At 41.2% G+C, this 27,036-nt stretch overlaps 1 protein-coding gene across 10 annotated transcripts in view; it reads left to right on the forward strand.

Moving 5' to 3' along the window:
• pard3ab (par-3 family cell polarity regulator alpha, b) overlaps nt 1-27,036 on the forward strand; it is a 179,690-nt gene that overhangs the window by 96,716 nt on the left and 55,938 nt on the right. For all 10 annotated transcript variants that reach the window (XR_013629454.1, XR_013629455.1, XM_058080481.2 and 7 more), the window contains 6 exons: nt 11-52; nt 8,419-8,607; nt 11,518-11,688; nt 17,130-17,280; nt 26,412-26,598; nt 26,684-26,835. Coding sequence is in view for 8 of the 10 variants with exons in the window: in XM_058080481.2 (XP_057936464.2) it covers nt 11-52; nt 8,419-8,607; nt 11,518-11,688; nt 17,130-17,280; nt 26,412-26,598; nt 26,684-26,835 (892 nt within the window). In the remaining 2 variants the exon portion in view is untranslated. The remainder of the gene's footprint in view (nt 1-10; nt 53-8,418; nt 8,608-11,517; nt 11,689-17,129; nt 17,281-26,411; nt 26,599-26,683; nt 26,836-27,036) is intronic.

Genomic DNA, 27,036 nt, shown 5'->3' on the forward strand with positions numbered 1-27,036 from the left:
TTGCTTCTAGGCTGCTGAGGTCCAGACGAAGATACAAAGCCCCAGAGATTTGGTAAGACTGACCCCAATTCACCCATCCAGCCTTGCTCCTTTTAGGCCCAAATCCCCTTTGCATGTTTGTAATCTCTGAGAGTACCAAGTTGATAAAAACAAAACAAAACCAGAGCCTGGAGTCACGCAAAGGACAATGATGCTAATTTTAATCCACACCGGACTTCATCGGTATGGAACGTGCGTTGGAATAATGCGCTCCTTTGCACCCCTCGTAGTGTCAGTCAGAGGAGGCGGGGAATAGACAAAAAAAATTCTTCATTTGTAGGCTGCGGATGAACTCGTCCGTCTGGCTGCGAGAGCATGAGATGAATGATAAAATCATCTTTTTGCTTTTCCTCTGGCTTCATCGGTAAGGGAAAAAGTCACAGCAAGTCCTCTGTTGCCAAACTCAAACTTGAAGAACGCATCTGGGACTGAGGTGCTTGACATATGCGGCTTAATTATCACCACTTGCACACATCTTTTGTTTGTGGATCTTTCCCCTGCGGTGGCTGATTACTGGCCGTCGCATGAACACCGGCTTCCAGCAGCGCAAATACCACCTTTGTTTGTGGGAGGTTTCCACTAACTTCCACTGAGGGTTGTGTGAATAATAATTTAAAAAAAGAGATAGGAAAGGGGAGGCACTCCATACATTTTGTACATTGAAGCTGCTGATCCAATGGAGGTCAATTTATGCTAAGCTATTTTAGCTTTATTTTGTAGGCGACAAAGAAAATTAGTGTAATATACTAATCACAAGAACTTGGGGATATCACAGATACATTTCAGGATTTTAACGAGAGACCGCGAGTTAGAATGAGATAGCTAACCATGCACATCATTGGGTTTTTGACACTAAAACCCTAACAATAAGGAATTTAAACATGCCAACAATGTTCTATTTACATAACTGACTTGTATATTAAGTAAGGTACAGCCATATTGTTATTGTAGCAGCTAAGACAAAAAAATATTCATTTGGTGGAGTAACACAATGCCTCGCTAGCCGCTCATCTCAGCATCTATCAAAGACGGAACAGATGGAAGAGTGGATACCTAGCTCTCAAGAAGATGCTCGTTTGCGGTCAGCATTTTTTACCCGGTGCTGGAAGATACAGCCATCCCAGTGTGAGTAGACATACACCAGTAAGTGTCATCCGAAGTAGTAGAAAGAAGTTTCGGTAAGGTTTTAAATTATTAAAATACGACAAGATACTGTAAGTATTACATGTTATCATCAATGTACTTGTACAATGCATGATCACAACATTTATTAAACTATAAAATGTTTTTTAATGGGCCTTTCTAGTCTAAATACAGTGAAGAAAATAAGTATTTGAACACCCTGCTATTTTGCTATTTCTCCCACTTAGAAATCATGGAGGGGTCTGAAATTTTCATCGTAGGTGCATGTCCACTGTGAGAGAGATAAACTAAAAAGAAAAATCCAGAAATCACAATGCATGATTTTTTAACAATTTATTTGTGTGATACAGCTGCTAATAAGTATTTGAACACCTGAGAAAATGAATGTTAATATTTGGTACAGTAGCCTTTGTTTGCTATTACAGAGGTCAAACGTTTCCTGTAGTTTTTCACCAGGTTTGCACACACTGCAGGAGGGATCTTGGCCCACTCCTCCACACAGATCTTCTCTAGATCAGTCAGGTTTCTGGGCTGTCGCTGAGAAACACGGAGTTTGAGCTCCCTCCAAAGATTTTCGATTGGGTTCAGGTCTGGAGACTGGCTGGGCCATGCTAGAACCTTGATATGCTTCTTACGGAGCCACTCCTTGGTTTTCCTGGCTGTGTGCTTCGGGTCGTTGTCGTGTTGGAAGACCCAGCCACGACCCATCTTCAATGCTCTGACAGAGGGAAGGAGGTTGTTCCCCAAAATCTCACAATACACGGCCCCAGTCATCCTCTCTTTAATGCAGTGCACTCGTCCTGTCCCATGTGCAGAAAAACACCCCCAAAGCATGATGCTACCACCCCCATGCTTCACAGTAGGGATGGTGTTCTTCGGATTGTACTCTTCATTCTTCTTCCTCCAAACACGCTTATTGGAATTATGACCAAAAAGTTCTATTTTGGTCTCATCTGACCATAAAACTTTCTCCCATGACTCCTCTGTATCATCCAAATGGTCATATGCAAACTTAAGACGGGCCTTGACATGTGCTGGTTTAAGCAGGGGAACCTTTCGTGCCATGCATGATTTCACATCATGACGTCTTAGTGTATTACCTACAGTAACCTTGGAAACGGTGGTCCCAGCTCTTTTCAGGTCATTGACCAAGTCCTGTCGTGTAGTTCTGGGCTGATTCCTCACCTTTCTTAGAATCATTGAGACCCCACGAGGTGATATCTTGCATGGGGCTCCACTCCGATTGAGATTGACCGTCATGTTTAGCTTCTTCCATTTTCTAATGATAGCTCCAACAGTGGACCTTTTTTCACCAAGCTGCTTGGTAATTGCTCCGTAGCCCTTTCCAGCCTTGTGGAGGTGTACAATTTTGTCTCTGGTGTCTTTGGACAGCTCTTTGGTCTTCGCCATGTTACAAGTTAAAGTCTTACTGATTGTATGGGGTGGACAGGTGTCTTTATGCAGCTAACGACCTCAAACAGGTGCATCTGATTCAGGATGATACATGGAGTGCAGGTGGACTTCTAATGGGCAGACTAACAGGTCTTTCAGGGTCAGAATTCTAGATGATACACAGGTGTTCAAATACTTATTTGCAGCTGTATCACACAAATAAATTGTTAAAAAATCATGCATTGTGATTTCTGGATTTTTCTTTTTAGTTTATCTCTCTCACAGTGGACATGAGCCTACGATGAAAATTTCAGACCCCTCCATGATTTCTAAGTGGGAGAAATAGCAAAATAGCAGGGTGTTCAAATACTTATTTTCTTCACTGTAGGTGTGTACCAATGATGTGCATTGTTAGCTAGCTCATATGAACTTGTTTTTGCTCGTTAGAATGCACAGCAAAGGGAAAGAAATATGTGTTCATGTTTTACATCAGGGATCTCAAACTCAATTTACCTGGGAACCACTGGAGCTAGGGTCTGGGCAAGGCTGGGCCGCATCAGGTTTTCCAAAAAAAAAACCGCATTTATTAAAAACAGAAAAATATACAAACTTTTTCAGTGCTTTGGTTCCAATTTTCTACGATAAAAGCGCTAATAAAACATTCCACTGTTCTCAAATATCTTAATTTTTATTTTTCTGCACAAAATAAGATGAAAAATAAATAAACAAATCAAGAATAAAGAAAATCAATCAATCAGTAATAAATAAATAAATGTAATGATAATAATAAAACGGCACATAATAAAAACTTAAGAAACCACATATAGTTGGTGGGTAGACAAATGATTTTTTTCAGATTAAAATGAACAAAGCATTATTAGAGCCCTGTAGACATGACAAAACACGACTATAGTCACATTTATACTCTTTTTATTTACAACATATTGCGCAACTGCAGGGTCTTGAGACACGCAAACTAGAGAGCTAGCGACCTAAACGGTAGCCTTCAAGTTATTTCCTTTAAACTTAAATAGCCAAAAACTTACCACTTCCACACGGATAGGGAGGATAACTATTAACAGTTATTTAACCTTTAACATGAACATTAATCAAACGTAATAATTTTTTCTGGGTACATGATACCATACAGCATCCATATCAAACTTGCGCGGGCCGCACTAACGTTAAACTTTCACATCAAGGCGGGGGCCTCAAACTAGTGTCCTGCGGGCCACATATGGCCCGCGGGCCGCGTGTTTGAGACCCCTGTTTTACATAAAGATTGTGGATGATGGGCAACCCCCCAAGTGCATTTTTCCTTTAAGAACTCCTAGCATCCTTTTTATTGCACTTTAATACCAGTGCATGTCAAAAAATGATATAAAGTTTCATACCAAGAATTCCTTCTGGATCCAGGGAAGCAAAACTGTACAATAATTGAGGTGCAGTTATGATTTCAAAGGTGATAAATGTCTGTTCACACACACTCGCCATTGACAACAACGGCATGATCAAACGCATCCCTGTCCAATGATGGCTTCATGATGGCGTCATAACGCGAAACATTCAGCCGCATTGTTTACGCCATTAGTCATGCAGGCGTAGGTGAGATATTGCATAATAATATCAGTGCAGAGGCACCGTCCCAGGGTGCGATCTGTCACACGTGCACACACACACACACACGGCCATCTGCAGCCTGCTGTTAGCGTGTGTTTGGCATGACGCAGCTTTAACATGAGATATACTGTAGCTGTAAGGGTGTTCAATCGTCTTAATCAATCAGGGTGGAAAGTAGGCGGGACTTAAAAGTCCCCCAAAGCGGCTCCATTGACAGCTGATAAGTGCAAAGTCCTATGACATGTATGTCAGCGTGCGCCTCCACCCGACACTCTCTCTCTCTCCCACCTGGCACCCAGTGCACCTCCCTGTTGCTGTCAGCCTGTTGACACGTGGTGTCGCCATGGCACCCGAGGGCCCGCTGTCTAAAGGAAACAGAGAAGAGAGACAGAGGAGCTCCAAAGTACACAGACACTGAATGCAGCCATGTTTGATGTTGACGGCGAAGGGGCGGTGCGGGAGGGTGATTTGGAGAAAGACATTGAGACACGAGGGATGAAGAGAATGAATAGAAGGAGAGAGAGAGAAAAACATCAATACTTCTCTAGCTACTTCTCCCTCTCCTTAATCATTCTCCTTCCTCCAAACTCCATCCTTTGTCATTGCTGCTTTTCTTCCTCCCTCCCTTCATCCTTCCATCTCTCCATTCGGCTTTTCCTCCTCCCTCCCTTTTTGCTGCCTCTATTGTATTCCTCCTGCCCTTTATTTCTTCCTCTTCTCCCTTTCCTTACTCACACCTCTCTATCACATTCTTCTGTTCCTCCCTCTCTCCTCCTAGCCCTTCCTTTCTCTTCAACTTGTGGTTGTTCTTCTCTCCATCCTTTTCTTCATTCGTTACATCCTCCCTGACTCCCTTCCTCCAGCCTTCCCCTTCTCTTTCTTCATCCTGCCTTTTCTTCCTTTATTCTTCTTTCGATTATTTCCTCCCTTCTTCCTCCCAGCGATCCTACCCTTTCTTCCTCAGAGCCCTTCTCAAACTCTCGCCTCTTTTTGTACGAGAAAAATGTGCCCTCAGGGTTTTTTTTTTTGCTGCTGTCAAAATGACAACTTTGTTGGGCCAAAGTTGAGCTGGATGCTGGTCCCTTAATTGGTCCAGGCACTGCAGCGATTGTGTGTGTGTGTGTGTGAGTGGATGTGTGGAGGTAGAGCGATGGTTGCGTCAGTGGTACCAAAGAGGTCTTCTCCTGCTGTCATGTTTGCTGTAATCTTTCTATTTTCCACGGCTCCCCACAAATAGATTTGGTGCTTAGCATAAACACATTATAAACACATTATGATGGGACTGCTAGTTAACACACCTCATATGTGCCTGGCCTGCCAAAGAATACGAAGAAGGAGCAGGAAAGGACTTTAGTTACAAAGTTTAAAAGTAATCAGACCCTTCCAGATACTCTTAAAAAATCTTAGTAGTGAAAAAATTCAATGAAGACTAAAATGGGAAACGTCTCAAAAGGGTGATGTGTCTCCTGGGAAATAACTGGTCTAGAGTGGCAAAGGTGCGTTGGTTAGTCTTCTATTTGGTGGCGTCATTAAGCTGTGGCAGTGCTAGCAAAACTTTAGTATAGGTTCCATAGGTTCCACCTTTTGTGTCAAAGCACATAACTGGTGCATTCAAGTGCAAATTCCTAATGGTGGATGACAAACATCAATGACAGACAGACGTGGAAACATTGCAGGCTTTCTAAAAGAGAGCAGCGGGTGTCTTGTTTGTGACATTAAAATTTTTAAAACATTTCTCATATCACCTTTTTTAGTTCTCATACCATGACCTTTACAATTACAGTAAAGTCTCGTTATATCGATATCGGTTATATCGATAGTACTGCTTATTACGATACTATTTTCATTTCCCGGCATATTTCTAGTCTTATAATTAGTTCCGTTAGTACGATACCCGGTTATTATGATAATCCGGTTACTACGATGCCCTTTTCATCTCCCGCCAGCCAATTTGGTCTGCTTATATCGATACAAAAGCAGCTTAAAGCTGAATCAATATTTGCTTAAGGATTTCAATACCGCCATTAGCGAAATCTGTAAATGCCGTATTGTTTGATTTTCGACTAACACCGTTTCGGCTTTTCCACCGACAGGCGGTAATTAGAGGATTACAGGTAATTAATATGAGGTAAGTATTAAACAATCTTTTGAAGTAAAGGAGTAAATATTTGTATAATTTAGAGGGAAGATTCAGTGAATAGACTTAGTGTTTTCATGACGAGGATGACGAGGATGATGAGGATGAAGAACCAACTGACATAGCATACACACCTATTCCAACGAAGACACAAGCGTACAAATACATGTATTTAATTGTGTTGTATTTAATTGTGTTGTATTCAGATATCTTTTTATCGCTTGCAATAATCATTGTTTTTCACATGTACATGCTGGCGTTCGTGGTTTCTCTCGTGTGTATAGAACAGGGATGGGAAAACTTCTTGACTCGCGGGCCGCATTGATATGACAAAATTTACAGGGGGTGGGGGGCAGACTATATATTTTACACGTAACAGTCCACCTGGTATTATTGTATCTGTAAAATTGTCATGCAATCTGCTATTATTAATTATTTTATATTTATATTTAAATATTTTAAAAATAATAAAATATTATAATAATTACAATAAAATTAAAATAATAATTATTATATTATTATGTAAAATATACAAATATAACAATAATATTATATATAATTAATATAATAATTAGCATTAATATAATAATTATAATAATCATAATAGTTCTAATAGTAATTATAATAATCTAATAATAATAAGAAGAATTATTATTATTATTATGTGCTTGTGTCCCTTTTTTCAGGAGCACTTTGTAAACAACAGACCATGTCAAAAAACGAAATTGATAAAACCATCAAAAGGTTGGCTCAGGCCATGATGCCAGGTTGTATGTTGAGTTTAAATGAAATACTTTGGAAAGATTGGGCGGGCCGTATTCAAACACTTGGCGGGCCGGATGTGGCCCCCGGGCCGTAGTTTGCCCACCCCTGGTATAGAGCAATGTCGAGTGCATTATTGCCCACTTTTAATGCAGTTCGACGCAGGATCGGATATATCAATAGTCCGGTTATATCGATATTTTTTCCGACTCCCGAGAATATCGATATAACGAGACTTTACTGTACATGCAAATGCATCACGTACAATGCAAATTAAACAAAGATGTCGTAACATCATTGGTCCATCCACTGGTTCTTAGAATAGGAATAGGAGGAGTGGTGCAATCCCACCAAAGGACTTTTACCCTAACAGGAGAATCTGCTTACAAACGCGTCAAAAAAAACAAACAACTTGACTCCAAACTCAACTTATGCTTAAAGTAGCTGGGCGTCAAAGGACAGCTGTCGGCTGCCTCATTTGTCCACATGGAGCTGCCTGGACCTCGGTCGTTTAAACCGCTGTCGTTGAGGCCGCTTTTTAATTTGTTTGAGTCCGTATTTGCCAAAGAGGCCATATCAGTGATGATTGTCTATTTGGGAGCACTGTGTTATTTTCAGTCCCAGCGGATCATTTCCTGCTTTCCTCTCTTCTGTTTTCAATGTAACAGGATTGATTTGTGTAATTGAATTCCGGATGTGCGGCTCAGGCATAATTACATTCCTGTTGTCTCATGTTGTTATTCCTCAACACTTCCTGATGATCACATGCAAGTCATTTTTATTTCCCGTCCAAATCCCAGGATGCGTCTATTTGTCTTTGCCCCACTGTGAGAGTGCTCTTCATCCTTCCTTCCTCTTCGTATATCTTCCATCCCTCCTCCTCTTCCTCACGGAGCCGTTCCACCGGAGCAATTCCACGTCTCTCCCGGCAAACAAAGGCAGCTAATGACATGCTGACACCGAGCCCGATGATTGAATTCATTAGGCATGCACGATAATTGCCAGGCGCCGGCGTGCACGCAGCCGTCTATTCAGAGGACAGCTGTCAAATAACAAGCGGGAGAGAATGGCGTTTATTGTCAAGAGAGGGAATGTGGAGAGAGAGAGCGAAAAGAGCACCTGTTGTGGAGGCAGAGAGCTCGGCATGGATGCTGTGATGACGCAGGGTTCCCGTGACGATCACCGCGGCCACTTTCTGCCCCGATGCATTCAAATTCACCAATCACCTGCTTTCTAATGTGATGGAAATGAGCTCTGGTGCTAGCGACCGCTATATTGTTGCCGTCCTTTGACCCCCCAGCTCAAGGTGCTTTGTCTCCTTGCAGAAAACGGAAGAAGATGAGCTGGTGCTGACTCCGGACGGCACCAGGGAGTTTTTGACCTTCGAGATCCCGCTCAGCGACTCCGGCTCAGCCGGTTTGGGAGTCAGCGTGAAGGGCAACCGGTCCAAGGAGAACCACGCCGACCTCGGCATCTTCGTCAAGTCCATCATCAACGGAGGGGCCGCCTGCAAGGTCTCAGTTTGGCTTTAATTCATATGAGACGAGGAGCAAAACATGGAATTATTTAGGCCAAAAAAACATACTCTTCAATTCATTTCAGTGTCGTTGTTGGTTCGAGGTGCGTTGCATAAGCATCAGACGGCTTTTACACTCACTAAGCTCACACAAACATGCAGTAGCGGGCTAGCATGTAGTATTCTTTTTCAACTGTCACTCCAAATTGTCTTTCATGAGCTGAACTCCGAAGATCTAAAGCAGGGGTCTCAAACTCAATTTACTTGGGGGGCCACTGGAGCTCGGGTCTGGGTGAGACTGGGCCGCATCAAGTTTTCCCAAAAAAAAAAAAAAACGCATTTATTAAAAACAAAAAAAAAACAACTTTGCTTTGGTTCCAATTTTCTACAATAAAAGCTCTGATAAAACATTCCACTGTTCTCAAATATCTTACTTTTTATTTTTCTACACAAAATAAGATGAAAAATAAATAAACAAATCAAGAATAAAGAAAATCAATCAGTAATAAATAAATATAATAATAATAATAAAACGGCAAATAATAAAAACTTAAGAAACCACATATAGTTGGTGGGTAGACAAATTATTTTTTTCAGATTAAAATGAACAAAGCATTATTAGAGCCCTGTAGACATGACAAAACACGACTATAGTCACATTTATACTCTTTTTATTTAAAACATATTGCGCAACTGCAGGGTCTTGAGACACATGCTAACTCGCAAACTAGAGAGCTAGCGACCTAAACGGTAGCCTTCAAGTTATTTCCTTTAAACTTAAATAGCCAAAAACTTACCACTTCCACACTGATAGGGAGGATAACTATTAACAGTTATTTAACGTTTAACATGAACATTAATCAAACGTAATAATTTTTTCTGAGTACATGATACCATACAGCATCCATATCAAACTTGCGCGGGCCGCACTAACATTCACCAACGCACCAACAACTTTCATATCAAGGCGGGGGCTGCAAACTAGTGTCCTGTGGGCCGGGTGTTTGAGACCCCTGATCTAAAGCTTACATGATTATTGTATATATTTATCTTAGACTCGCCACAATAAAAGGCCACTAAAATATGCAGTTTTATCACAGCACCATGCTGAGGGAGCTCGCAATACAGTGAAATCGCACATGTTAAAGCGGCCTTTTACTGTGGCCAGTCTAAGGCTGCGCAACTGTGCAGTAAGCATCCTGTTGAATCAGAATGCCACACGTGCGAGGTGGATGAATTATGAATGTTAAAACAAATTAGTAAGCAATATTTGAGAGAAATTGGCCTTTTGTTTGGGTACAAAGAAAACGTTTTGCATCTTTGAATTCATCTCGTGATGGACGGGAGAAAAGACTAGTTAGTCAGCATGCCCTTTAAAATGCACTGGTGCCTTGGTTAACATCATTAATCCATCTTAGAAGGTCCGAGTCCAGCTGTAAGTAACAATTGATTAGTGTCCTAACTGATTTGTGGAAGAAGCGATTGTGTGTATCGTTAGTATACATACAGGGAGGGTCTTACGCATGCAGGTAAGCATGCAGGCACATCACAAGCTCACTGATCTCTGGGTTGCTAATATCCTTTTTCACCACAATCGGTGTGTCTGGAGCATGCTTGGAAGGGGGGGTCATGGGTGGAATAAATTAATGGTAATGGTTTTATTTCATTTAAACATGCATCAGATTACAATTGAGTGCATCCCATAATCAGTTCCCAGTTCCACATGTCCAAAAGGAGTAGGAAGAAGCAAAGCTTATTAAATCCTACCCCTCCATCTGGTACTTTTACAATCACTAACTGTTACATTTGTTCACTTCCTGCTTTCCAGAATACAGTTTACATTTTGTTTATTAAACATTACAGCCAATTCAGTGTACTTTCTGGTCAAAGGTGACAAAGCAAATCAGAATTATTGTCATAGTATCTTCTCTAAACGTCATTTTTTTCTTACTTCTAAAATAGAGAAAAATAAGCTTCAGGCTGTCAAAGAATCTGGATCACTATAGAGATTGGGTGTTCGCGTCATCACATGATGCTCATGGTCTCTGACGGGCATGGGCGGCACCATTATTTGCCAGTATTTTATACATTTTTATTTATTTATATCAATAATTTTGGAAAATTTGGTAGTAAGGAGACTGGCCGATAGTTTGTAAATTGGTGTTTATCACCATTTTAAAAAATTGGACCTTTGCTGTTTTCATTTCTTGGGGAAATCTTCCGTTCTGAAAAGATAAATTGCTGATGTACATCAGCGGTTCTACGATCTCGTTAACTACCGTTTTTATAGTGTTCATTTAGATTCAATTACAATCAGTTGATGTTTTTGCTTTACAATTTTTGACAATGTCGATGATTTCAGTTTTTGTTACATCTGTCAGAAACATAGAATTAGATTCCTTTCTATTGTTTCATTCCTTTCCTCGCTTGTCCTTTGTTTTGGAATCCCTTCTTTGAGTTTGGGACCAATATTGACAAAGTAGTTCGTGAACTTTTCAACTGTCTCATCCATTTTGGCAATCTAAGGAAATACAGCTGGAATAGGTGCAGATTCTGGAAGATATAGCAGCCTTCTGTGTGGGTTATTGTGTGTAGCTGCTCTATTGGAGTCCACAACTCAATACAAAGGGTTGAAAAATTAGCACAATAGGTCCCTTTTAAAGGGCACACCTTGGTGTCTTTCAGCAGCTGTGAAGCAAAACTTTTGGTCCGTGTCTACCAAGACACGACCAATTACACGTTGTTCATGCAAACGGGCCACACTGACAACATAATGACGCTAAAAGCACACAGAGTGGATACACTGACTTTTATGTTGCATAAAGGTCATTGTCAAGGAGCGGATGCGATTATTGTCTTTGCCTGCAGTCTAGACACAAATTCATCTCAATTTTGCTCCCGTCAACAGGACGGTCGGCTGCATGTCAACGACCAGCTGATAGCGGTCAACGGGGAGTCACTCTTGGGCAAAACCAACCAGGACGCCATGGAGACGCTGAGGAAGTCCATGTCCACGGAAGGCAACAAGCGTGGGATGATACAGCTCATCGTTGCGCGTCGAGTTAGCAAAAGAAGTGAGGTAAGTGACTCGAACGGTTCACCTTCTTTTGTTAACAACGCTTGCTGATGATGATCTGACCAATCGCGACGCAGTAGGGATGGCCAGAATAGGACCACTTTAATCTGAAGTTTTGTGTCACTGAAAGGATTTGATTATATATTTTTTAATTTGTTTTTAATTCAATAACAATTTTAATGTTTAATTTAATTGGTTTGGTATCATTTTTATGCCGTACAACTTTTCTGACTTGCATTTTTGCACCCATTCTTGTTACAATTTAATTTAATTTAATTTAATTTAATTTAATTTAATTTAATTTAATTTAATTTAATTTAATTTAATTTAATTTAATTTAATTTACAAAATAATGCTTTTTTTCCAAGGATATCAAGGATTTGATTCTATTTTTTAAATTATTTTTTAATGTTTAATTTAATTGGTTTGGTATAATTTTTAAAAATCATTTTTATGCCGTACAACTTTTCTGACTTGCATTTTTGCACCCATTCTTGTGACCAATGAATTTAATTTAATTTAATTTAATTTAATTTAATTTAATTTAATTTAATTTAATTTAATTTAATTTAATTTAATTTAATTTAATTTAATTTAATTTGATTTAATTTATGATTAAAAAATAGTGCTTTTTTCTTTCAAGGATCAAGGATATCAAGGATTTGATTCTAAACGGTATAACATCGTTTGCCTTAACTGTAAATTTGTTGAATTTGAGTGCAAAGTAAGTAAGAGATTGTGTAATGAAGACTGACATGAGGTCAGCATGACTTGTCCTCCATCACAACCTCAAGCAGGGAAAGTCTCTCATCACCTCGATATCTCTGCATGCCCCCCCTTTCCTTGAGGTTAGAAAAAAAGTGCAAAAAGCGAAAAGCACAACTTTCCTCATGGCTCCAATGTCATGTTACTACATTGTGTGAACAGCTCTGCTTGTCGCCCGCTTGAAAGCTGAACCCCCCCGGCCTGCTGTGTGAGTCCGTGTGCGTGCACGTGAACACCCCTGGCACTGATTTAGCTTCCGCGCTCTCGTCTTCCAACCTGCTCTGTCAAAGTTTTGATTTCCCACTTGCCCGGTCTGGTAATTGAAAGCCGAGTTGCAGCCTGAAGGACTGTTTTGTTTTCTGCACTCGTGTGTGCGCAGGCATCAAGGTGTCTGTTGCGTTTGTGTACGTAGTAGTGTAGCGTTACCTGCTTATGCATGTATGCATTCATATTCAAGGCTCGCTGTCTGAGCGGCGAGAGGCTTGGCCACGCTTCAGCTGCAGGGCTGCAGGCAAGGCCGCAGGCTGTCCCGACGTCTGCATCCCCCCCCCCCCCCCCCCCCCCCCACGAAATCAGCGCCCTGCACATGTTGATAACCCCTCACTAGTAGCTAGCCAGCGCATAAGACGAGCGTAGTAGCGGCTCACGCCATGAAGTATGGAGCGTGTGTGACATTTACTTGACATCTGCAATCAAATGGTGCCTTATTTGCCTTCCTGCTTACGTCTGATCTCCTGAAGAGCCAATTTCAAATCTCAAATGTTTGCTGTTGCATAAATCACCAGCATTGACCCCCCACCTCCATCCTATACACTCCTCCTCCGTCTTTCATCCCAACCAACCCTGAGCAGCCACGCGTTGGGACCCAGACCTTCATTATCCGACTGAATATGCAACGAGCTGCAGTGTGGCTTGTCGATGAGCAAATCCGCCCCCCCCCGCCACCAGCCCCCCCCCCCCCCCCCCCCCCCGCTATTACTCAGGCGCTTCACCTCTGCTGGCCAAATTCATTAACTTCCTCATTTCAAGTCAAGAGCAATACACAGCGGCGACTTGCAAACTCCCTGATTGGAGCAAAATAATATAAACAACTCTTAATGTATAAAACAACCACCAAAATAAACAGAACTGAGCTTAAAATGTACTGTACAGCTTAAAAAAATTAAGTCCCTGAAGTTTCCAAACAGTAAATTGATTCAATGGTTGCATTTGTTGATGTAGACATTAATCTTACATTATAAAATAAAGAAGCTATTTCTATAAAAGTGACATTCAAAACCACAAAATCCGAATAATTCTAAATAGTTTTTAAGACTAACATCAGTAAGACATGGATGGTGGGTCTGTATTCATTTTCACACAATCATGATAAATGAGATTCCTATAATGTACATATATTTTGTTGATGTGTTGACAATCTTTGACGAGCTAGCGTGCTAGCTAAAATCAGCCACTTGTTAGTTGGAACACTTGTATGCCAAGGTACCGCTGTATAAATGACAATAAAAAATACCAGCGGTGACAACTAAACACACACATCGACTGTAAATACAAATAACTTAAACAAATAAGTTAAACTTACAAACCAAAATACCTTTTTCCTTGTCCATTTCTGCGCAGTATTTGTTCCCGCTTGCGGCTCCGCAACAGGAGGGTCAAACGTCATGCGTGTACATTAATGGTGCTTTAAAAAAATGGTGCTGTGACAGGAAACTTCCATTATGTTATTAATGCGTTAACTTTGACAGCCCTAATTTTTCATTACATTTTGTATTTTTTATTTAATATTTTATTGTGTATTAGTTTTATTAATTAATTCCAATTTTTTATAATTGGTACTATTTTGTATTTTTACTATATGCATAATATAAATGAGTATATTTAATTAAATGTATTACTTTGCAATAGATTTAATCATTTCATATTTGTATTATATCTATACTTTTTAATTACACCTTATTTTTGATTTAAAAAAAACAATTTTAAAAGGGTAGTAGTTGTTTTCCACTTTCTGCTCCTCACTATTGTATTAGCCTAGCTGCTAGCGCATTCATATTAGCAGTATGTTTAGCAGACAGGAATATAAACAAACATTGATTCCACTTTTGAAAGTGTCACTTTAACTTTGTTGTTGCTGTACTGTATTTTTTACAGCAGTAATTATTGTTGAATTGTTTGACTCCACCACTGAACCACTGCTATTGGAATTGCATAAAGATGTGAAATTGTGAGGAAAGTTGTTTTGGAAAAGTTGTTGCTGTTTTAAGATGGCAAAAAGAATGATGAAGAAGTGGTGCATAGTAAAAAAGACAAACAGCACTTTAGTTGAATTTACTGCCAAGTGCCTAGAACAGGGGTCTCAAACTCAATTTACTTGGGGGCCACTGGAGCTAGGGTCTGGGTGAGACTGGGCCGCATCAGGTTTTCAAAAAAAAAAAAAAAAAAAAAACGTATTTATTAAAAACAAAAAAATTTAAAAAAAGGATAACTATTAACAGTTATTTAACCTTTAACATGAACATTAATCAAACGTAATAATTTTTTCTGGGTACATGATACCATACAGCATCCATATCAAACTTGCGCGGGCCGCACTAACATTAAACTTTCATATCAAGGCGGGGGCCTCAAACTAGTGTCCTGCGGGCCACATTTGGCCTGCAGGCCGCATGTTTATTTATTTTTGTTTGTTTATTAATTTTTCTGTTTTTAATAAATGCTTTTTTTTTTTTTTTGGAAAACCTGATGCGGCCCAGCCTAACCCAGACCCTAGCTCCAGTGGCCCCCAAGTAAATTGAGTTTGAGACCCCTGGTCTACACGCTATCCCGAATCATTGCCAAGTTGGTCTTGTGTTGAGCTCATTTGGTTGGAGTAGCGACTCGGATGGTGCTATCTTTCGTTACGCCGAGCAGACAAGGATACTAGTCCGTAAGGTTGGCGCTGCCCTCGTCTAGGCAGTAAATGCAGCAAACCTCACCGAATCAATACGATTGATCATCCATTGGACAAACACACACATTGTCGTATTGTTGGAGTTTGTTCATGGATAACAGGAGCGTACAATGATCAATTTGGAGTCTCATCATGTGGTCCATGCTAGCAGGCTAAACTTTTCAGACAGGTGAATGCTAGCGGGCTAACAGCCTGTGACTCAGCAATTGATTGGAAATCCATCCCATTCATCTTGGTTATTACACAGCCAGCATTAGCATGCACGGCTGGGTGCAGTGGACAAATAAGAACAACCATCACTGTTACTCCAGCTTTGGTTGCAATTCATTTCAATAACGCAGTCTTTCGTCTTCTTCTTTTTTTATAAATACTAAAAATTTGGGCGTGATTTTTGACTCTGAGCTAAATTTTATCCCACATAAAAATATAACAAAAATAGTTTTTTTTAATCACCATAAGATCATAGCCAGAGTCCGCCCGTTTCTCTCTCTAATGTTGATATTCAAATACATGATATGCATATACAAGTCCGGGGTGTACCATGCCTTTTACTCAAAGGCAACTGGGATAGGCTCCAGCACACCCCTGCAACCCTAATGAGGATAAGCGGCATAGAAAATAGCTGAAAAGGTTATACAAACTCCAAACTTGAAGCTTTCAAAAAATGCTCTTCATCTCAGGTCCTGCCTGTACTCCTTCAAAGAGGTTTTGCTTGATGGCAGCCATGTTTTCCAACCTGTTAGGCTCGGATTTTACCGACATAAAGGCTGAACACACGAACGTTACAGGGGGTGAAGTGTAAGAAATTTCGAGTAAATCCCACAGTGCCATTCAAAAATGTAGACACACTTTGCCATGCTATTTAATTAAAGGGTGTCTCTAAACTTCTGACCAGTACGGAGGTGCTGATGCATGCTTTTATTTCCTGTCGTTTAGATTACTGTAATACCCTGCTCTCTGGTCTTCCCAAAAAGAGTATTTTAAATCTCCAATTATTATAGAACTCAGCCGCACGCGTGCTGACGAGGGCCAGGGGGCGGGAGCACATTACACCGGTTTTAAAGTGGCTACATTGGCTCCCCGTCCGCTTCAGGATCCATTTTAAGATTCTCTTACTGGTTTTTAAATGTCTTAACGACCTTAATGGCACCTTCTTATTTATCTGATCTGCTTTTACCATATCAACCCCTGCAGGTGGACCCTGTGGTCCTCCGGTACTGGCCTTTTAACAATACCAGAACCCAGAACTAAAACCCACGGTGAGGCAGCATTTAGCCACTATGGCCCCCACCTGTGGAACAGCCTGCCGGAGACCCTCAGGACTGTGGAGACTGTTTATTTATTTTTTTTTTAAAAAAGATTAAAGACACACCTTTTTAATCAGGCTTTTAACCTTTTAGTCTTATTTAATTTAATTGTATTTAATCTATTTTATGCTCTTAGTTTTTAGCTTTTAGCGCCAGTGTTTCCTCAGGGGGGGTCCTCCACACTGGGGGCTGTGTCGGGTCTGCTTGGGTCCCTTCGACCCGGCCGGCTGGGGATTCCTCCTTTGATGTGGGGGTCCACCCGTCTGTCGGAGTCGGGGGGCCCGGGTGCGGGCTTTCTTTGTAATTGTTTTCTTTTTAATTGTGATAATTGTTTTTAATTCTGTAAAGCACTTTGCGTTGCATGTCCTTGCAGGAAAAGTGCTCTACAAATAAAGTTGATTTGATTTGAAAATTCCTAGGAGCCACCAGGAGGACCGCTGGGATCCCAGCAGGCCGCCAACACGTCGCTGGATGATCATGAACGCCGCATCTCACACTCCCTTTACGGCGCTCTGGAGGACCTGGACGACAACTTGATGCCTCGACAAGGCATGATGCCGCGTACAGTTGGTAAGACGCTCGCCTTTCATAGCAGATCATAACATTCCCACACATGCTGCTGTTTATGTGTTGATGAGCATGTATGATGCTGCAGGCACTTAAACACGCACAAAAATGTGTGCACAATACAGTAAAATATTTGTCTATGGAAAGTACACAGGCTATAGTTAGCTGGATATTGCAGTTGAGCTACTATATTAATATTTGGTTTGCTGCCTCAGTTTTGGTGTGAACTATTTTTATGGGACCCTGATTTTTTTTTCCCACGAGAAAACCGGATGTAGCCCACATCACTCTTATTTGGAAGGCTGAAATGGCATTGTGTGGGTTGAGAAGACCTTGCATTCTATAGCCGTAGCGCCTATAGATTTTGGTCTGCCTCGGGCAGGGGTCGGCAAACCTTTCCTCAATTAGAGCCATTTTGCCTCCATTTCCAGTAATAAACAGTAATAAATAAATAAACAGTTTGGCGCCACAAAACATTACACGGCTTATAAACTGTAATTTAAAAAAAATGTTACCCGTTACAACCACAATGGTCAACAAACAGAAGTCCGCCTACATGTGTTAGCCTACTCTGACATCATTTAAACACTCTTTAAAACTCAGTAAGGGGTGGTTCCGATATTTGTGTAAAATGAAAAGATAATTTCATCAACGTTAAGATCATTAGCATTCACATGTTTGCGTCATACCGTTTCCGCCTGTGCTCAGTTGTCATCAATAATCAATAATCTTTCTTTTGTTCTCTGCAAAGAAAGGCGTTCTTTCATTTTATGAATAATTTCCAGTTGCTGTAATATTTTTATGAACAATTTTTCATTATTCTCCATCACTTTGACAGTTGAAAATGTATTGTAACAAGTTTCCACGGTGTTCCAAAACATTTTTTTTCCTGTTGTACACGTCTTGCACACTGCGACAGTCCACAAAGCAGCACGTTTTTGGAGCTTAACCATGTTCTGGCTTGTAGGAAGGGCCATCCCAGAGGATTCACGGTGTACGTTGTGTGTAGCACAGGTGGTCAAAACACCGCTATGATGAGGGGGGGTAGCGGGAATGTTAAAAAAAAAGTAGGAAGAGAATGCGCTGGATGAAGTATACTGTAGAAAGCAGCAGTGGTGACGACAATGTTTGCGTGAAAGACAAGGACGAGTATGAAAAGTGGATCATTTTGATGAGCCTGTTTGGTATTATGGGGGCAGCCTGGTGACGTCATAATGCAAATTAGATCATCATAAACTGTGGGTCAGGCTGCACGGTGGTGAGTGGGCTAGGAGAGCTAGGAGATCCAGGTTCGATTCCCTCTTCTCTATGTGGAGTTTGCATGTTTTCTCCGGGTACTCCGGTTTCCTCCCACATTCCAAAAACATGCTAGGTTAATTGGCCACTCCAAATTGTCCATAGGTATGAATGTGAGTGTGAATGGTTGTTTGTCTATATGTGCCCTGTGATTGGCTGGCCACCAGTCCAGGGTGTACCCCGCCTCTCGCCCTAAGACAGCTCGGATAGGCTCCAGCACCCCCTGCGACGCTTGTGAGGATAAGCGGTAGAAAATGAATGGATAAACTTGGGGTCATACTGATGATACTTCTGAGTGACAGTATGCCTTCATCTTTGACCATTTTCAAGCTTCAACCTTTTGAAATAGTAATATCAAAACTGAATATTTTCTTGAGAAAACTGTGGCGCTTAAAGGGTTAATAATGAAACATGCCCCCCCTATCATAATGCCGCCCCCAGGAGTCCTGTCCCCACCACTGATGTAGAGAATAGGGCTCAGCAATATGGACCAAAAACTCATATCCCGATATACATTTTATATTATATTATTATTTATATATTATTATTATTATTTATATTATATTGTTATTATTTATATTGTATTATTATTTATATTATATTTAGGTTGAATATAGATTTTTTCCACAGAGTGAATTTAAACAAAACATTCTTTTAAAAAATTTTAAATTAGCTGCTGAAATAAAGTAGGCCATTCTCATAAATATAGAAAAATGTTCAAATCAGCTAATAACAGTAGACCAAAATATGAAGGAATGCCTGTTTTAAGAGGACATTTTAAAATGTCAGCAACTCAAAAATACTCATTAATACTAATTAAATAGTATTTTTTAAGTATTTAGTGTTTTTTAGACACAAGCATGCCCTTATTTTGTGGCAGGAATAGCTGCTGTCTACCTTCCTTCTACATTTGTGGTAGAGCTTGTCGTGATAAATAATCGACATGGCACACGTGTCACAACAACTCATGTTGGAGCTTGGGCCAAGTTTTAAGGGGGTGAAAATATATATATATATATATTTTTTTTAATGCTCTGAATTCAAAGTACCTCCATATTACTGCGCTACTGCTTATTCTTTGTTGACTTCTTCCACCGTAGACGCAGTAGCCTGTTGGCTTCAACTAAATCCTGTCTATATCGATATTGTTTGATATTGTGCTTCAAGTAAATATTGATATTTAAAAAATATCGATGTAGCAATAGCACCCAAAGCTGTAAGCCTGGGGAAAACAGTGCTACAACTGAACTTGGTACTCCTGTAAAAAGTTGTACATGTTGTTGTCTGTACTTGTTTTTGCATGTCTGCAATGCAAACACAAAGTACCAAAAAGCGTCAATGAAAAAGTCAAAGGCCAAGTTTGCTTGCCAGCTTTTGACATGTTTTTGTAGCAGCTGCCATAATCAGTGCGACATGATGTCTCGTCTTGCTTGCCCATCATGCAAATTAGCCGACACCGCCACAGCGAGTATAAACAAAAAAAAAAAAAGCGTCAGCTGTGACTGACAGAGGAAGCGTTAGTACTTGACGTCCTGGCTGCGCACGTTCATGCTTGACGAACCAGCGAGGGCGGATAACGAGCGGACGCCATCAGGACCCAGAGTCACTCCACAGTTCATTGTCGCCACGGCAACTGTACAAGACGAGTTCCAAAGGTTGAGCGCTGTGTTGGCACCCGTGCTGTAAGCTCTTTTTAAATGAATAAAATGACCAGCAGGGCGCTTCCATCCCGACGTAAGACCTGCAAAATAAAAGTCCATTTTCAAGCGTAGAAGCTCCAGGCTGCTCTTCACAGTCCTTCAGCTCCACTGACCTTTTTTCCCTTCTTTCACACTTCAGACTGCGAGAAGCAAAAAGGCTCCGCAGCAGGCGTGAAAGGCCTGGACGCCAGATAAGGCGAGCAAGATGTTTTATTCCGCCAAGGAAGCAAGGACCCGGGAGAGGGAGAAGAAAAAGAAAGACTGGAGTGTGTGCAGGATTGCCTTTCCCCAAAGCCAAGTATTTGGAGCGGAGACAAAGCCACGACTTCTAAGGACTTGAAAAAGAATAATAAAATACATTTGTACTCATGTTTGAGGTGTAAAGAACACTTCTTGGACTCGCTGACGGGAGCTTCGAGCAGGCGAGCTGAGCTGTGGTCACGCGGCGGTGAAACGTGTCGGGAGCAAATCCATTTTTTGTCCTTCTAGCCTCGGAGATTAAATGGCTCCGCATATGTGGAGCATCACCGGTCCGTCACCTTCAACCACAACAGACGTGATAATACTGGACCGCCTCGGGCACCCTCACGTCACAGCCGCTCACTCTTTCAGGAGTAACTGACATTTGGTGATCCTCCAATCACAAGAGGTCTGTTATGGTTGCATACCGGAAGCGTGGCTTGGTTCCGCTATGGTACTATACTTACAGGTTATCACATGGTTTGTCTGGTATCAAGCCAGGTATCATGCCCCCAAGTGTCAGTATCAGCCCGAGACCAAAGGTCGAGGTACTGGTATGTGATCTTATTATCACATACTATTTAATCATGGGTGGCAGCGGGTGCTGGAGCCTATCCCTGCTGTCTTGGGGCGAGAGGCGGGGTACACCCTGGACTGGTGGCCAGCCAATCACAGGGCACATATAGACAAACAACCATTCACACTCACATTCATACCTATGGACAATTTGGAGTGGCCAATTAACCTAGCATGTTTTTGGAATGTGGGAGGAAACCGGAGTGCCCGGAGAAAACCCACGCATGCACGGGGAGAACATGCAAACTCCACACAGAGATGGCCGAGGGTGGAATTGAACTCGGGTCTCCCAGCTGTGAGGTCTGCACGCTAACCACTTGTCCGACGTGCCACCCCTGGAGTCAAACAATTAAACAACAATTACTGCTGTAGAAAAAAATAAAAGTGAAGGGGGGAAAATAGCTCCTGGACAATTTGGAAAGCAGCGGAAGATCCACTGACCTGATTTGCTTGGTTTTTCCCCGGTGTCCGACCAGGAACTAGACGGGGAGGCGGGGGTAGACTTGTCCGTGTTGTGGTGTCCCCTTTTTAAGGGGGGGGTCTGCATGTTTGTCGACGGCTTCTCAACGCGGCATTCTTTTCAAATGACGGACGTTTTGTCGAGCTTACCGCCGTTATTTGAGAATCCGTAGTGTTTCCAAACATACCATTTAAACGTTGTGGGGGGGTTAAATATAGAAAGTTCCTGGCTGCTGCTTGCTACGAACGTCCATGCTGTTTTACTAGTATTGGATGTGCCTCACGGCTTCCGTCCGTATTCAATACAAAAGGCCAAATAATGATGGTGCATTCATGGCACCTGGGAACAGCATATGGGGGGAAGTTGAACATTAATAAAACAGCGCTTGCCGTTTATTTTACCGATACCCACAAACACATTGCGATGAATCTAGATTTCACCCGTCAATTGCATCCATACCCAGTGAATGAGCCGATGCTCATTCATTCGCATATGTATTGATTAATATTGATTATTTTCCACACCCTTAATGTACATCATACACGTACCAGCCCACAATTTTTACACTTTGTGTATTACATTTAAACATTTACACTTAACGTATGTGGTGGGTACTGGTCCATTTCACTCATTGATGATCAGTATCGGCAGCATAAAACCCTGATCGGATGGAATATATACCGTATTTTCCAGACTATAAGTCACACTTTTTTAATAGGTTGGCTGTTCCTGCGACACCAGAGCGACTTGTAGTCCAGAAAATATGATAACTTTTGGTAATGGTAATGGTTTTATTTCATTTGAACATGCATCAGATTACAATTGATCCCATAATCAGTTCCCAGTTCCACATGTCCAAAAGGAGTAGGAAGAAGCAAAGCTTATTAAATCCTACCCCTCCATCTGGTACTTTTACAATCACTAACTGTTACATTTGTTCACTTCCTGCCTTTCCGATATACCGTATTTTTCGGACTATAAGTCGCACTTTTTTTTCATAGGTTGGCTGTTCCTGCGACTTATACTCCAGAGCGACTTATAAATGAAAAAAGTGTTTATGTTCCATAAACAGTGGACACCTTTTGTGTTCATGTTTATTTTTGGTGTAGCTGAATAACCATTGTGTTAGCATATCTTACACCTATTCAGCCTGTTCTCTATTCTTTTATTGTTACAACTTGCCTTCCAAGAGGACGTAATGTCTGTTTTGGTCAAATAGTTTGGAAAATAATTACCCACAAAAAATGTGACTTATACTCCAGTGCAACTTATGTATGTTTTTTCTACCTAATTATGCATTTTTGGCCTTGTGCGACTTATACTTATACGGTACACAGATTTGTTGTGGTGTTGTTTTTCTTTTCGATGGCTCAACTTAAGAAACACAAACCCCCTAAATCCCAGCAGGGCTTTCATTTCTGCTGTGGGCCAAGCAGGCTGTTATTCCTCTGACTTCTTGGTGGTCTTTCAAGAAGCACCTCTACCAAGAGGACAACAACAGTTCTCATGTGGAGGTCTATCATTCATGACGAGAAGAGCAGCAGTGGTTGTGTGGGGGGGGGAGTCAGCAGGGCGACCCCACCCCACCCCGCATGCATACACAAACACACATCCAATTTGAAAGTACAGCTTAAACACAAAGTCTTGGGCTGTGTGTATCAGTGGGGGCTTTAAGCCCGGCTTTTCAGCAGGAGAGAAAGGAGACTTATTTTCTCTCCTCGCCTCAGTCAGGGGAAGTTTTTATCTTCATTTGCGGTGGCGCAGCTTGAATTAATCATAGTGTTGTGACACAGGAACGCCACTGTGCCCGCCGCCAAACTCTGCTCGCTATAAGCTGATTAGCCCGCGGCATTTCACCCTCCTCTCCGGTGCTCCGATATGTTATTTGCTTTAAAGCATCACCCCTCTGTTTTGTTTTCTTCTTGCATTTCTTCAACGTATTCTTCCTCCTGTGCAGTCTTGTGGTGCAATTTATTGCTTGGGGTGCAGATGTTTGCATCAGTGACCAGCCTTTTTCAAGTTTCTATGGCCCGTCGTTTGATTCCTGCTGATTCTTCCAGTCAGAAATGAGCATCACATCTTACTTGACTGTGACAATTGCTGCTTTTGGAAGTTGGCCAGTCAGAATAAAGCATTTCCTTCTGGGTAATGGCTTCCAACAATCAAATGATGATATTAAAAATGCAAAACTACTGAAATCCTAACCTGGAGGTGGCAATAAAACAAAAGCAAAACCGCTTTATAGCAACCCTGCTCATGGTTATTGTTTGTTTGGAACATGCAGAACTAAATAACATCATTCATTCATTCATTCATTTTCTACCGCTTTTCCTCACAAGGGTCGCGGGGGTGCTGGAGCCTATCCCAGCCGTCTTGGACTGGTCGACAGCCAATCACAGGGCACGTATAGACAAACAACCATTCACACTCACATTCATACCTATGGACAATTTGAAGACGCCAATTAACCTAGCATGTTTTTGGAATGTGGGAGGAAACCGGAGTTAAATAACATCAAAATCATCAAATGTTTACGTGACACAATTCAACATGTCCGAAAAGGAGCATATGTCTTAACATGTCGAAACCAACAATACGTAATTAGGGTGTCCGCGGGGTTTTAAGAATATATTGTTACTTTTATCTAAAGCTAGCACTGTGGATGGATTAAAATCTTTAATCGCAATTAATCACATTTGTCTACAGTTAACTCAGAATTAATCACATTTAATCACAGACAAAAATACAATTTTTGTTGATTCAATGCACAACTACAATAATTACATCAAACGTTATGTAAGGGGATATGAGTTTTGGAAACATGGGCCTTTATTTAAAAAAATAACATGCAGTCCGGAATTAGATTTTTTTGGTACTATATATTTTTTTATTATTGGCATGATTAGCTCTTAAACTCCCAAAGTGTGAGCGAGTGAGACCTCTCACACTGATATGAACGTGTTTTATTGATTACAGTGTCAGAACACAGTAAGTTTATTTACGATACTGGTTTTAAATTCTAAATGTTTGCGAGTAAAAAAGCCTATTTAGGAACATTCACAAACAATGATTAAAGATTTGCCTCGATGCACCTCTCCTTCATGAAATGTACATGAAGGAGCAGGACAATGGTCGTAAAACAATGGAATTTCACTTCTCTTTTTAAAACACGGTCATTAATATTGAGATATAATAATTATTATATTACAATAAATATTTGATTACAATACTCTACCAATTTTTTAATGTTTAATATGAGCAGAGATTTGTCCTACTTTGTTTTGCGGTCCTTGAAGGCACCATCTACAATCCTTTCATGCACAGATGGACTGCTATGCTGTATTTTTTCACCTCATATTTACTCCCAAATGCTGATATTATGTAGGAATGCATAAAGCTAATATTACTTTGATGACTTTGAGTGCTAATGTGCATCATTGTTGTTCACAACCTCTCTGAAAAACAAACTTCCAGCCATAGTTTTATACATCGCTATAATGGACTTATGGTTTACTTAGGTGTTGAAAATCTTCCCCGAGCTAGTTTGGTGCTAAATAGCTAACGCTAGCAAAACACTGGAGTTCAGCCACGGTCATCACATTGACAGCACATCAATAGCAGCTTTAAGTCCAATTTAGCTGGCAGTTCAATGCCAAAATCATCATGGAGATGTAAAAATGTGAAAAGCAGCGGTTAGTTGGGCCACTCTTATGCCAAGGTAGCACTGGATATGACAATGAAAACAATACCTGCACTGCTCCAGTCTTTGGCAGGCCATGGAATCTGTGATAAGTCAAACACAGCCACAGTAGATACAAATACCTTTGGTCTTGCTACAAGAGCCATCTGCCAGGGCTAACTTTAAGCTAACTTTACCAATTTAAATACTCTTTTCTTTCTCCATTTCCCATCAATATTTGTTCCAGCTTGTGGCTACAGAGTTATCGTGCTTCAACCAAACTACGGTGGAGGCTGAGTGTCAAACAGGAGGCACCCACGTAATTGCGCATCCAAAAAATGCATAATTAACCCGTCAACTTTGATAGCACTATTTAAAACTAATGTATAAACATTGATTTTTGGGGATGCAATAACATAACTACAGAAACTAAATGAAAAACATTAGCTGACTTTGTTGAAACCATTATCCATGCTGCTGCTTTTAAAGGCAACATGCTCCAAACTAACAAAAAATATGAGAACTCCGCCGCCAGCTAGCATATCTTACCAATAGTGGTTTAAAAAAAAAAACAGAAAAAAACACAGATGCAAAAATTTTTTTTGTTTTTCCCAATTCTAAATGAAGTATTATGCTGTATGCAGTAGGGGTCAACTGTCCAAATGCCCTGTAGGGACCGGCTGCATGTGGTCAAATAATAGTAATAAGTATTATTATTATAATAAAGACAGGGCGGCACGGTGGTCGAGTGGTTAGCGCGCAGACCTCATAGCTAGGAGATCAGGGTTCAATTCCACCCTCGGCCATCTGTGTGTGGAGTTCGCATGTTCTCCCCGTGCATGCGTGGGTTTTCTCCGGGTACTCCGGTTTTCCTCCCACATTCCAGTGCAGGGTGTAGCCTGCCTCTCGCCCAAAGACAACTGGGATAGGCTTCAGCACCCCCGCGACCCCCCCTCATGAGGAAAAAGCGGTAGAAAATGAATGAATGAATAATAAAGACAAATAATTGCTTGTGTATTGCCACATTTAACGCTGCGGCTGTATTATTCATTTGTGTGTTTCAAACCTTTGTATTGTACTGTTGTTGATGTTGATGTTGATGCCGGTCTCCTCCCAGACTCGGTTGCACAAAGCAGATAAAAGTCACAGCTTGAATCTAACGGTGAACTCGCATCCTCTTCAGGCAACTACCAGCTCTCTCCGACCGTCAACATGCCGCAGGACGACACCATCATCATCGAAGACGACCGGCCGCCGCTCCTCTCGCCTCATCTGTCTGACCAGTCTTCGTCCAGTTCCCACGACGATGTCGGCTTCAATGCTGACGTGATGCCGCCGTGGGCCAAAGAGCTTCCCGCTCCCAATGAGAGGTGGGAAAATGAAAGACGGTGTTTGCCATATATTAAAATTCTGAGCATCACATAGAGATGACACTTTTTCATTTTCATCAAATAGCTCCCAGAGTCACGATGCGAACCATCCTGATGCTGCCTTCCAGCGGGAAGGCTTTGGACGCCAGAGCATGTCTGAAAAGCGCACCAAGCAGTTTGGGGACGCATCCCAGCTTGAGATCATCAAGACTCGCAAGTCCAAAAGCATGGACCTAGGTACCTTTTGTAAACCTCTACTTCCTCCAGGAATTATTGTGAGATGATTTAAGCCAAGATCCTAGATGATCCTAGAGAGATTTTAGTATTGAAGTCCATAAGGAGATATAGGCGTCCATCATTACGACACACTAATAACACACATTATTTCTTATCTTAACACTGGCATTCCACCTACTCATCCTCCTCAACCCCCTCCTC

The sequence above is a fragment of the Doryrhamphus excisus genome, linkage group LG11, assembly GCF_037039965.1.
Source record: "Doryrhamphus excisus strain RoL-2023G ecotype Guam linkage group LG11, RoL_Dexc_Guam_v1.1, whole genome shotgun sequence".
In the NCBI taxonomy this organism is placed as follows: Eukaryota; Metazoa; Chordata; class Actinopteri; order Syngnathiformes; family Syngnathidae; genus Doryrhamphus; species Doryrhamphus excisus.